This window comes from Sebastes umbrosus, chromosome 23 (genome assembly GCF_015220745.1).
Source record: "Sebastes umbrosus isolate fSebUmb1 chromosome 23, fSebUmb1.pri, whole genome shotgun sequence".
Classification (NCBI taxonomy): Eukaryota; Metazoa; Chordata; class Actinopteri; order Perciformes; family Sebastidae; genus Sebastes; species Sebastes umbrosus.
Window position 1 is genome coordinate 15,300,044 of NC_051291.1, and position 12,481 is coordinate 15,312,524.

A 12,481-nucleotide genomic window follows, 5' to 3' on the forward strand; every position below is an offset into this window, starting at 1 on the left:
ACAGGCTGACAGACAACTCATCTACTGCTCGTACTGTCTGAGTATCTGACAAGAGGACTCTTTGTGTGAGTGTGTGTGTGTGTGTGTGTGTGTGTGCATTTATGGGTGTATGTGTGGCATCGAGCAGCAATATCAGCTCCAATCTGTGGTTCATTTCTCCCCCACCTCACCCAATCGACATTCACACCTGATCCTCACAGCGTCTATTCTCTTTCTTTTCTGCCTTTTTTTCTTTCTTTCTTTCTTTCTCTCTCTCTTTCTTTCTTCCTCAGTACTTACTGGGTACTCCAGAGACCAGTCTGAGGGGTCTGAGTACTCTGAATGCCCTCAGAGCCTTGACATCGAAGCCCGCCGCCTTCCCTCCAATAGGAGTGCCCCCGTCCCCCTTGGTGGCCTGCTCCAGGATCGCGCTGAATAACCTGCAAGACAGAAAGTAATGACTTCAATAACCATCATCGTCAGGTTGACATCCCCATTTCCACATACTAGAGAATATCTGAGAGAGAGGAAAACAATAAAAGAGATACAGACATACAGGGATATTGTACGACAGAGTGATGGATATCTGCGGTTTGTCGTCTTTATGGCCTTATTTCCCGTTCCCCTCCGTTGCCACTGACTGCTGTCAATACTAAACTGAACCATCTACATCTTCTTTATCATAATATATAACACGGCGATGTAAATTTAGATATCAACCTAGTTGAACATTTTTAAAAAGCAAAAGGGAATGATGAGGACATCTGCGCTGTTTTCACAATCAAATGTGCTTTTTTGGAGGAAAAACACAACAGTAGAAAAATAAAACAGCTTAATTAGTTAGCTCTCCAACACAACAATAGAGAGTGTTTCATCTGTTCCCTCTGTCTTTCGCAGATAAGGAAATGTGAGACACTCGGCTTTAATGATTTGACAGTCGGCTCAGCAGAACACTGTGCATGTCTGGACTGAAGAGAGGTGTCTCCAAAAATGTGTTTCTAAGTGAGTGTGTGTGCTCACAGCGCTGTCAGATTGAATAAAACACACATTTACATTTTTGCCATGTGATGTCACACAACCTTCCCTGTCTCTCCACTGTAATGTATTTGGTACTTAAAGCACGTAGAAATTAGTGTTGCATGATATACCGATACAAGAAAGGTATCGCAATACCCTGATATTAAAATAAGTACGATACTCCACTTCATTACTACCGACACTTAAACAAGTTTTAGAGGATGGAATTAGGATTGTGATCCCGCGGGAGCAGGCAGTCATAACTTTGCTGGTGGTGGGAGCAAGCAGTCAAAAATAAACTGTAGTGATAACCAGGAGGATGGAGTCAACAAATGAAGTTCAAGAGATGATTAAAGCAGGTCACGTACTGCTCGCTTCGCTGCACAGCTCCGCTCTATCAGCAGAACTCCCTTCAAAAAAATAAGGAAAATAACAGTGCAGCCCTAATTACCGATCAAATGTACCGCAATTCGGCAAAAACACAATCCACTAAACAGCATGTGTTAAAGTATTATTTTGACGTGTGTCTCTGTAACGTGAAATGGATAGTGACTCCTCTCTCTCTTCACACCACTTCGACACAACACGGCGCTTTCTACAGTTACTGTGGTGTCCTCCTGATTCTAGCAGCTTTTCCCTCATCAACTTCTCCTAGAACTTCATCTGAATTTATTATAATTTTGTGGATTTTTGCAGTAGTTTCTGCAGTACCACTCTCTGCCTGAACTGTTACCGACGCGCCGACGAGGGTGCTGTTTTACAAAAAAAAAAAAGCCTTATTAAACACTTTTTAATAAGTGATATGTGGTTGCATATATAAAGTTAACCATCAAAGGAATAACAAACGCAAGTATAGGGGACATCCGATTACTTCATACCCTGTACATTTTTTAATAATACATTTTAACATATTTTATTAATTAAATTCCATTCCATAAATCTATTATTCCATTACTTTTTTCCTGATGTTTTAGGTTTTTTGCCGTGGCATTGTTTCAGTATCGGAATCGAGATATTTAGGCAGGGTATCGTATCAAAGTCATGATTTTGGTATCGTGCCAACACTAGAAGACATGCATAGTAATGTAAATTATCCTCCTCTATAAAAGAGCTAAATGTGTTTTTACGCTCTTGCATCTTGTTGGCTATAAGCTTCTATGAAATTATTTATTCTTTGGGTATGAGCTTGAATATATGTACACCATATGGCCAAAATGTCGAGACTTCTGCCCATATGCATTTGTGTCTGGTCCAGGGTTGTTTTTCAGTATAATTATAATCTTCAATAAAAATGTTTTTATGCCGTCGCCTTTTGTCGGCTATTATCCCCGATGAAAATTATTTACAGACGTCTCTCTGGATGTCTTGAATTTATGTACGTCCAGCTGAGCTTATCACTCTCTCCTCTCTCTGTCTCTCGGAGATCCTTTAGAAATCACCATACAATAACCATTTTTTACAGCTAGCGCGGCTCAAAGGCCAGTCAGCGGCGCGTTAGTCATGGAGAATTATCAATTAGCACAGATGAAATGGCCACTTGAAAAGACCTCTCCAAAACATATCGCCCTCTCTCTCTCTCTCTCTCTCTCTCTCTCTCTCTCTCTCTCTCTTTCTCTCGGCCTCTATTTCGCACCACCTCCCTCTCAGTTTGAGTCTCCCTCTCTCTGCTTTGAAACGGAGTATGAAAAGCACGTCGAGGATCCACAGTTTTGCACCACCAGCATTTCGCCCAGCATGTTTTGCCGTGGTGGAGTGTTAAATGATAATTAGAGCCTTTGAGTGTAGCACCACCACATAACGGCTTGTGTACATCCACAGCTAAAGATAGCAGAAGCTGTGTGTGCATTCATAAAGATAACAGGGGTTGCGTGGTTTCATAGTAGTCAACACACCACAATACTGCTGAATTAATTTTTGAATCATTGTGAATTCACAACAGACCTGCAACTAATTAGGTTCATTATCAATTAATCTATTGTTTTTTTTTAATAATCTATTTCTAGTGTCATTAAGTAGTGGAAATGTTCCCATAGCCCAAGGTGATGTCTTTAAATTGCTTCTTTTTGTCTGACCAAATACAAAGTCTAAAGATATTGTATTTAAAATGATAGAAAGTACACACATGCAGGAAATCCTCAGACTTGAGAGGCTGGAACCAGTTAAACCAATAAGTTTTGTTTGATAAATTACTTTACATTATTGATTATTTTTTTGTCAATTGACTAATGACTTAATCAACTGAATATTTTTTATAATTTGTAATACTTTCTATGCCAAATTTTTGCTAAGGCTGCATAATTAATACAATTTTTTATCAAAAATGCAACATAGCCTAATGCAATTTTCAAATCGCAGGACATGCAATACTTGTTAAAGGCGAAATATGTGACAAAATAACATTTAAAATGAAATATTGTCGTGCTGCAGACGTCTCTATAGTTGTTACACCGTTAGGAATAATGATGTAAAAATCATCCTTCCCTTTAATATTGCAAATCATATCGCAATATAGAATAGAATAATTTGTCTGTAATTTCATTTGTTCTATTTTGACGCTTTTAATCGCATGTTTCTTGTGTAAATTGTCTTAACATTGTATTGTGATTGTTTTACCCTTTGTGTTAAGCACCTTAAGATTTCGCTGTATTTTAAAGTGTGCTATTTAAATTAAATTATTATTATTATTATTATTATTATTATTACTATTATTATTATTATTATTATTGTTATTATTATTATTATTATTATTATTATATCAGTCAAAATAATTGCAATTAGATCTTTTTTCAAAATCATTCAGCTCTTATTTTTGCCTCAAGGTTTAACTCTCTTTACTGTCTTTTTTGTGATGATCCTACAGCTATTTGTACTGTCAATACTTGAAAAGTAGAACCACGATACAGGCTGTAAGAAGAGATGAGAGGACTGAAAATAGCACAAGTAGGAAGAGGAGAATAATACATGTGAGAGTAACGAGGAGACAGAGAGGTGAAGAAGGAGAGCTACTGTATGTGAAGCAGAGACTAAAAGAGAGTCCATATAGTACCTATTCATATTGTACACGCACACACGCGCACACACAGCCTGTTAGCTCACTGAACCTTCACTAATAAACTCTTAGATACGTGTCAGTAAGACTGTAGGCTCTGGCGTCTGTGTGTATGTGTGTGCAAGTGTACATGTGTGCGTGCATGTGTGTGTGAGAGAGTGTGTGTGCCTCCAAGGCTGCTCAACACCAGGTACGAGCTCTTTCACCCATATAGTGAACACTCCAGAGGGAGCGAACTCTGTCACTTCTCATCTACGCACACACACACACACACATACACACACACACACTGGCTGGCAGTTCGGCACATACAGGCACAAAGACAATCAGTCATTCATGCACACACACACGGATACAGTGCTGCTGTCACAGCTGAACATTTCCTGGATCTGTGTGTCCTCTTCGAGTGTGTGAAACGGAGGGAGTGTGTGTGTGTGTATTCGTGTTTCACGACTTTACTAATAGATTTTTTTTTCTCCGTTCTGTGTCATTTCCATGACAAGCTGTTATATCTAAATGACAAAATAGGTCAAAGTCAGCGCCTTCCGAAAAATGACAATTGAAGCTTTCCAGAAAACATCTTATGTGAGTGTTTTCTAGTCTGCTAGGAAATGGAAAGGTTTTAGGCAAGTAAAACTGCTTGAACTAGGTTTGGGGGAAAGTTTGTGATCATGCATTAAGATCACCTTTATGATTCTTATCATGGAGGGAACTGGACGCAAACTCTGGTCTCTGTCTTTCGACAAAATGAGTAATGCTGCGAGCCCCGCAGTGAAAGCTGAACCGGAGAGGCCAGACACATAGCCGTCCAACGTTAAAGATCAAAGTAAGCGCTCTGCAGATATTGAGCATCATCTTTTCTTGTAAAATGTCCGGTGTAATCGGTAACACCGGTGTTGTCACAACTGTATTAATCTGTAGGGAAATGTCCTCACCGTCACATCCCTACGCCTAAGCTTTTATGTGTCCAAGTCAAAGGTTTAAAGACAATGTGGTCACTTCAGAAGAATAAGTATGCCTATTTTGGCCATGGGAAAGATAAAAAACAAAACAGTACAAGGTTTTATATTGTGACAGAGGAACATTTTAAAAACCCTGGTTGAAGTCTAGAGAAGCCATTCAGATTTAATCTCCCAAAACAGCATGCACCAGCCCTCCCTAAAGTGTCCTTGAGCAAGAACACTAGTGCTAACACTGAACCCTGCCAATTCCGGAGCTGCAAGCAGGTATCTGACCTTTTGACCTCACTTTGGCAGGGCTATGAGGTAGAAGACAATTTCCTTCACAGGGGATCGATACAGTATCACTGCACATTAAATTATGCTGCGTCACAATAAAAACCCATAATTGAAATAGAGACAGAAAGAGACAGAGAGAGGCAGACAGGGAGGGTAGATAACACCATAAGAGTGGTAAAGGTTGTGTTTATGCCAGGGGCACTGGCACCATGATGCCAGCCGATGGGGTGGTTGGCTTCACCCCAAAGACACACTGTGTGTGTGTGTGTGTGTGTGTGTCTTTGGGGTGAAGCCAACCATGCTCAGTTAGTGATGGCTAATGTGAGTGAACACTTGACTGGCGATGAACAAGACTCACTGAGTGTGTGTTTGTGTGTGTGTGTTGGTGCATTCACAGAGCCTTCCTTCAGGCTGCAGGGTGCTTTCTTGCGATCTCTCTCTCTCTCTCTCTCTCTAGCACACACACACACACGGTCAATTAGACCATTTTTATGGCATTAATGCAACTGTCAGGTCCGCTGGCTATTGTGCCATTACCCCTACACAACACTGTGCACAAAGCACAGCTGGCAGGCAGGGCACACACACACACACACACACACACACGCACGCGCGCACGCACGCACGCACACAGGCACAGAGGGTTTAGCAGATGGGCTATGTTGCTGAGTTGCAGATAAAGAAAAACAGAGCAAAGCTTTGCTATCAGCATCTAACAAGCTAATCAGTTTAGGCCTTCACCAATACACTGTAGGCCAAAGTTTACTGCGGCTTTAATACGGATTCACTGTGAGGGAAGATTGTTTGATGGCGATACTTTGTTGTGTATTGTAGTATTTTGATATTAATACCACACGATCAAAACCACAGCTTTCCTCTGTCTCTCTCCAAAGAGATCCTCCATCCTCTAATCTGTTGAATTACTAGTAAAAGGTACAATTTTAAGGTTAAGAGAGAAAAAAGGAAACTGTTTTTATAGCGAATAAATGTAAGCAAAGAGAAGAGTAATTGATCTTTGTCTTTACTACAGCAACCAAAGGTGTTGATGGGAAATATGGTCTTAATTTTGAAAGACATTCGTACTATGAGTACCTCTGGCATTACTCAGAGGCTGCCAATGGTCTTGGCTGTAGTTTCATTTTGTTGACAGTAATTGTACCAAGGTACTATGATTAATTTGCCAATGATGTGCTGATGTTTGAAAATGTGTCAGGTAGTGCTTTTACAAACCCTGGAAACAGACTCTTGACGTACAATTATACCAGACTTGCTATGTTTGATTCACTTAAGAGCAGCAGCGGTTGCGTTAGACTTTCTCGTTGTCCGTCATTTTGACAGACGGGGTTGCAAAGATTCCGTCATAATCTATCATTGCTGTCATTTTTGTATTTTTCATTTTTAATGATAATGAGACATAAGCCTATTTGAAGTTGGAGTCAGTGATTCTAACTCAATACACTGTCAAATTCAGCGAATATCTCCTCACAGTCTGTCAGCATCCGTCCGTTCTGTGCATGTGCACAATTGATACTTTTTGACCGGAGTGAAAAATGTTGTTTTTGAAAGGCTAAACGCCAACAAATGTGGATTGAAGCAGAGTATTTCATGAGATGAATTTTGAAAGTGATTACAGCGCGCTCAGCCCGCTGTGTGTGTGTGTTTTCTAATTATTAATTTAGAGAACAAGCTTATAGATTTCAAATGCATTCATAAGGGCATGGAGAGATAACAGAGACACGACACCGACCGTGCGGTCACTTTTCATGTCAACACACACATGAATGATTTTTTCCCCCGTAGTCTTTGCCTCGGACAGACGGCTCCTTCTGCACCAGCGGCTCAGCTGCACCTCTACGGGTCACAGACGCGCTCCGAGGCCTTCTCCAGTCCATCAAAATGACGGACGGCCTTCAGATTTCTCCGTCAATGTCGGAAAATATTCAGTTAACGCTACCTCTGCTTAAGAGTGACATTAAAAAAAAAAAACGTTCACAGCTTTTATCATTTCTGTGCGTCTCTGTCCACTCACCCCACGACCACGATGATGAAATCGAGCAGATTCCAGCCGTTCCTCAGGTAGGCGTTGGGGTGGAAGAGCAGGCCGTAGGCTATTACCTTCAAGAAAGCCTCCACCGTGAAAATGATGAGGAACAGATACTCCACGCGCTCCTGTAGGGACACACAGACAAGACACTTCAATATATTTATCTGAGCGGCAGCACTGCAGAGAACGAGCATTTAGAGACAGATAAAAAGACAGTAGATGAAACAGAGCTTAGAGAAAGACCGCTGGTCGTAAAGTTTGCGGTAAGATGAGATTCACATGTGAATAAACACTATGAACGGGAAGCCATATATCGAGACACACATATCAAATCAAAAGAACACCACAACATCCAACTGGCCAATACAAAGCACTAAGACAAACACACATTCATTCATAATCATGACATATATTTATGCCCGTGTCAACACTAAAGAACCTGCAGGAACACCAACAGTGCTGGCTGCTTGCTCCTCTGAGTTTATCAGCCAGAACAAGACGTTCTGTTCCTGTTTATGTGGCGTCTGGTGTGTGTGTGTGTGTTTGATTATTTATGTGTGAACATGTATTTGTCTAACTTGTAATCGTGTACACAATCAAAGCGTTTGGATTATTTAATCAAAGCGGCTCTCTTCCTGCCCTAAGAGGCTACTATCTGAAGACAGGAATGCATGCGTGTGTGCATGTATACACAAGTGCACACACACACACAAGCAACTCTTCTACTACAGAGTTCCTCAGAGATTGTTGTCATAGCGATGACCCCTGCCTAAGGGGGTCCTGGGAAATGTCCTGAAATGGCCTTGAGACAGAGAGAGGAATTATGTAACTTTCTGACCATCAAACAATTCATCATCCACCTAATCATCCACCCAATCAAGGCAATGGTGCAAAACTATTAAAGCTCCTGTGTTAACAAAACAGGAAATATTCTATATTCAGAAATATTCGCTCCTCTCCTCTCTCTCTCTCTCTAATCCCTCTGAGGTACGTCATTTTTTTTTTTTTAAATATAAAAATATATTTAGCGCCATCCATCAATCTATCCATCCATCTCAGTCCCTGCTCCTCCTCCTGTTCCCACTGTTTTCCCATGGACGTTCACTCACAGAGGGCCAGAGGTTTGGGACAGAAGGCCAGCCAGGTCTCTCCAGACTGCAAACAAACCCCATCCCTGGGAAGAACCAGCTGAACCTGAAGGGAGCTTCTTTATGTGTCCAACTGGACCAAAATAGCTTCACAAGCTGATAGTTAGCAAAGGGTCACCGCAAAACAATGCAATAATAGTCTTATTTAGGCACCCTATTTTTCCCCTGATAACGCTATACGTTGCGAACAACAAATCTGTGTTGAAATCTGTTAGCTCCGTGCAGGACTGCGCCGCTTACTGGTGTTGCAGCGAAATCTGTGACCGCAGAGAGCCAGCAACACATGAGGTCACCATTTCTGTCGTCAGAAAATGTGACCCCACTGTACCTGTGTAATAAATGAGGCAAATACTTGACGGAAAACACACAAATCTAAATTGTTAAAAATCATAAATGTATTTTAATATTTTTTACTTTAAGGATGTATTCACAAAACTCTAAAAGAAAACGCAAAAGATAGGTGCAGTGGGGTCACATTTTCTGACGACAGCCATCATGAATGTTGACCTGTGTGTTGCTGGCGGGAGGTGCCATTGATTACGTTGTGATGCATTCAAGCTCTATTCAGTAAAACTGAGTAATAGGCTAAAGGTAAATTATAACTCTATCATGAGTTCAAATGTAACCTTGTAAAATGTCGTTTTTGGCAAAAAACTTGAATAAATACAGTTGTTTGAAGGAGATGTTTTCACAGCAATGGTATCGAGAATCGTGGAATTTCACTGGTATTGGAATTGACGAATAAATTTCAGGTATTGTGACATCCCTATGTGCAAGAATAAAATGGAAAACAGAATATTCTTTATATTCTAAAATATTTATATATATTAAAAAAAACTTTACTTGGTGTATTTAGCCTTTGTTATATTTTTAAGATACCAGCTGCTAAATATGGAGTTGAGTTTAATGATTTCAAATGATCCCTCTTTACCAGCCAGTAAAAAAGTGCTGTTAAAGTTAAAAGACCATGTTAGTGTTGGATACGCTCATGTATACAGCATTAAGATTTGCTGTTAAGGCCGATGTGAGTCTAAAGTGGGTCCAGCTAAACAAACAACTCTCCCAGCATGGAGAATGTCAAACTACCATTCGGCCACTTGCATACACACATATATCTAAACCATGAGAATCACTCTTCTACTGTATGTAGCCACCGTTTGGACATGACAGCTGCGGTTTCACCGTCACATCTGTAACTTTGTAAGAAACTAAAGGTTAGAGAGGTTGTTTATTTAAGTTTCCGAGCGCAATCTTTCTCAGCAGCTGACACCGCATTACAACTGCTAGACATTTGATAAAAGAATCATGCTTTTTGATTTTTTTTTGTGTTCTTAATGATGTGATTATCATACACACTGTGATTTGGGAAGTGTTTTTCCCACACTTAGAAATGCTTGAGAAAGCTTGACGGGCGGAGGGGGAATGACATGAATTATAATACGGAGGATTTGCACAGTTTGAAAGACAGACAACTTGAAAGGCGAGTTGATTTTTAGGCCAGGGTTTTCTGCACCTGAATGGGCTGCTCAGAGAGCCGTCTTGAAACTTGTTTTGCTTCTCGTCTCTGTCGCTCTAACCTCCTCTCATTTCAAATTCAGGTCCATCTAGCGCGCTTTAGTATCCAGCTTAAAGATAAAGATCAAGATTTTCACATTAAATACCTGTCTTCTTTTTCTATCTGTGTGTGTGTGTCAGTTTCAGAGCCTGGAGAATTGATTTTTTTTTTTATATGCATCATTCGTACTGCAAACCCTCCACCACACAGTGAGTATTAGCAGTCTATGCGGAAGTAATTAATCTCAAAAACCCACACACACATGCACACTTATCCTCCCTCTCAAATACACAAAAGCTCTCCATCACTCTTTCAAACACACACACACCCGGGCTGTGTATCTGCCGGTGACAGGCAGACAGTGCGGCGCTCAGAAGAATAAAAACAGAGAAAAACATCTGGTAGGAACAGCTCAGCCTGACACACACACACACACACACACACACACACACTTCTCAGCCCTCCTTTTCCTTCTTCCGTTCATACAGACCCATAAAGGGCAAAATCCATAAGGGGCACGACTAATCTGGTTAGTGACTGGAAAGAAATGAGAGAGAAAAGATGAGAGACTGAAGGGAGAAGAGAGAGAGGAAGAGAGGCAGACTAAAGAGACAGAAGAAGGCAGACAGAATGACAGAAAGGTGAGTATGTGGGAGCAATAATTCAGTTAGCTGTGATAGGTCAACCAAACCGCCTATCCATCAGCTAGGCCAATCAGATTACGGTATCGACATTCTACCATACAGCGGACAATGTTTCCATTCGCCGTGACCTTCTGTGTATGCGTGTGTGCGCTGCAAGACAGGATTAGCCATTAAGCTGTTTTTGAAAAAACCCACGGACACATCGTAGTCTGATGTGTGTGTGTGTGTGTGTGTGTATGTTCCTTTCATGCAGCTTTCAATACAAATCAAAAAGAACACAAAACAGCAGGAGTACCATAAAGACAGAAACGTCTTGCTCATGTCCACAGCACATGTAACGGTGGACAAAAACACCAAATGATTTAAAAACCTGCCGGCAAAAATATTCAATTCACGCACTTCATATTCCAAAATCTTGTCATGCTGCGCATTTGAACTCCTCACAGCCGTGTAAACAGCAGGAAGCCACACTACAATCTGACTTTTTTTTTTCCCTGCTTAGACAGGAAACATTTCTGTACAACTATACAGTAACACACTAGCAACATCCGGTGATGATTTATTCAGATGCAGCAACCACAGTGAGACTCAGTACAAGGGTCTAGAGATGTTGCACATTGCTGGTGTGCGTCCTATTAGCAGGCTAATGATGCAACTGTGGAGAAGGAGACACATTTAGTACAGTAACTGCAGAACACACACAGAGGAAAGCTGGTTTATTACAACTTATTTTTGTACCTTTTTTCATTATTTCTACGTGGAATAAGTACGTCATGGCAACATCGCTAAAAAAGAAGTCAGACAGGGCTAAAAGTACAAGCACTCAGACAACAAACTCCAAGGTTAACTTATTTGGAGGAGAGAATAAAGTACTCTTCCTGTTCAACGAGGGATTGTTATGATTATTATGAACAAATTAAGGCTGTCAAAATTGGCCAAAAATGACATTTAAATATTGAAACACAGGTTCGAACTTTGCGAATATCTAGCGTCCAGCTGATAGGTACGTGTTCTGTTTACATGACGTAACGTAACGTAACGTTTACTCTCTCTGAGTCCTCGTTCAGCTTGACCCAATGTTACATTTCACTTTTAATTCATGAAAGTAACGGTGCGTGACTCCCGTCATATGGTGCATTCAGTGCACGCGAGGCATATAGCCGTGGTAGTGCTCCTTTTTTAATGTTTTTTCCACAATCGAATATTCAATTTCATATTCGAATATCTGTCTTTTTGTACTATTCAGATATATATTCAAATATATAATATTCCTTGACAGCCCTAGAAAAAAAAGAAGTGGTTTAAATATGCTGCCTTGACTGTTTATAATCTGTCTATTTATCTATTCTGACTGTTGGTGTTTCTAGGTGTTATAGGTCATCGGGCAGTGAGTCTCGCAAGAGTTTTTGCATGTATTTTTGCAGGTTACCTTCAAGACACAACTCCTTTCCTTTGGTAAAGGATGGTCTAGCGTTCCCTGAGCTAAAGGAGATGGTAAAGAAAGCATTGAAGCACCTTTCATTTAGCATTTAGAGAATTGGACCACTTCCTATCATGGCTGCCACTTAAGATACTTGTGGGTCATTTCACTCAGTTACTAACTCAACAACACCAGAGACGGATCTATTAGATGCACGGACGACTCCTCTTTTGACGTGTAGTAAAGTTAGGAGGTTTTCACTTAAACTCTTTCTTCTTCTGTCTCGTCAACTTTTAACTCCTTCTCCCCCCAATTGTCTCTCTCTCTCTTTCGCGTCCCTTACTTCTACGTCTTCACCTCCTTTCTTTCTTCCCCTCGTCTCTCCTT

At 40.7% G+C, this 12,481-nt stretch overlaps 1 protein-coding gene across 3 annotated transcripts in view; it reads right to left on the reverse strand.

Annotated features, from left to right (window-relative positions):
• cacna1c (calcium channel, voltage-dependent, L type, alpha 1C subunit) overlaps positions 1-12,481 on the reverse strand; it is a 225,087-nt gene that overhangs the window by 79,208 nt on the left and 133,398 nt on the right. For all 3 annotated transcript variants that reach the window (XM_037760298.1, XM_037760296.1, XM_037760297.1), the window contains exons 4-5: positions 7,313-7,452; positions 280-419 (exon numbers count right to left, since the gene is read on the reverse strand). In XM_037760298.1, coding sequence (XP_037616226.1) covers positions 280-419; positions 7,313-7,452 — 280 coding nt within the window. The remainder of the gene's footprint in view (positions 1-279; positions 420-7,312; positions 7,453-12,481) is intronic.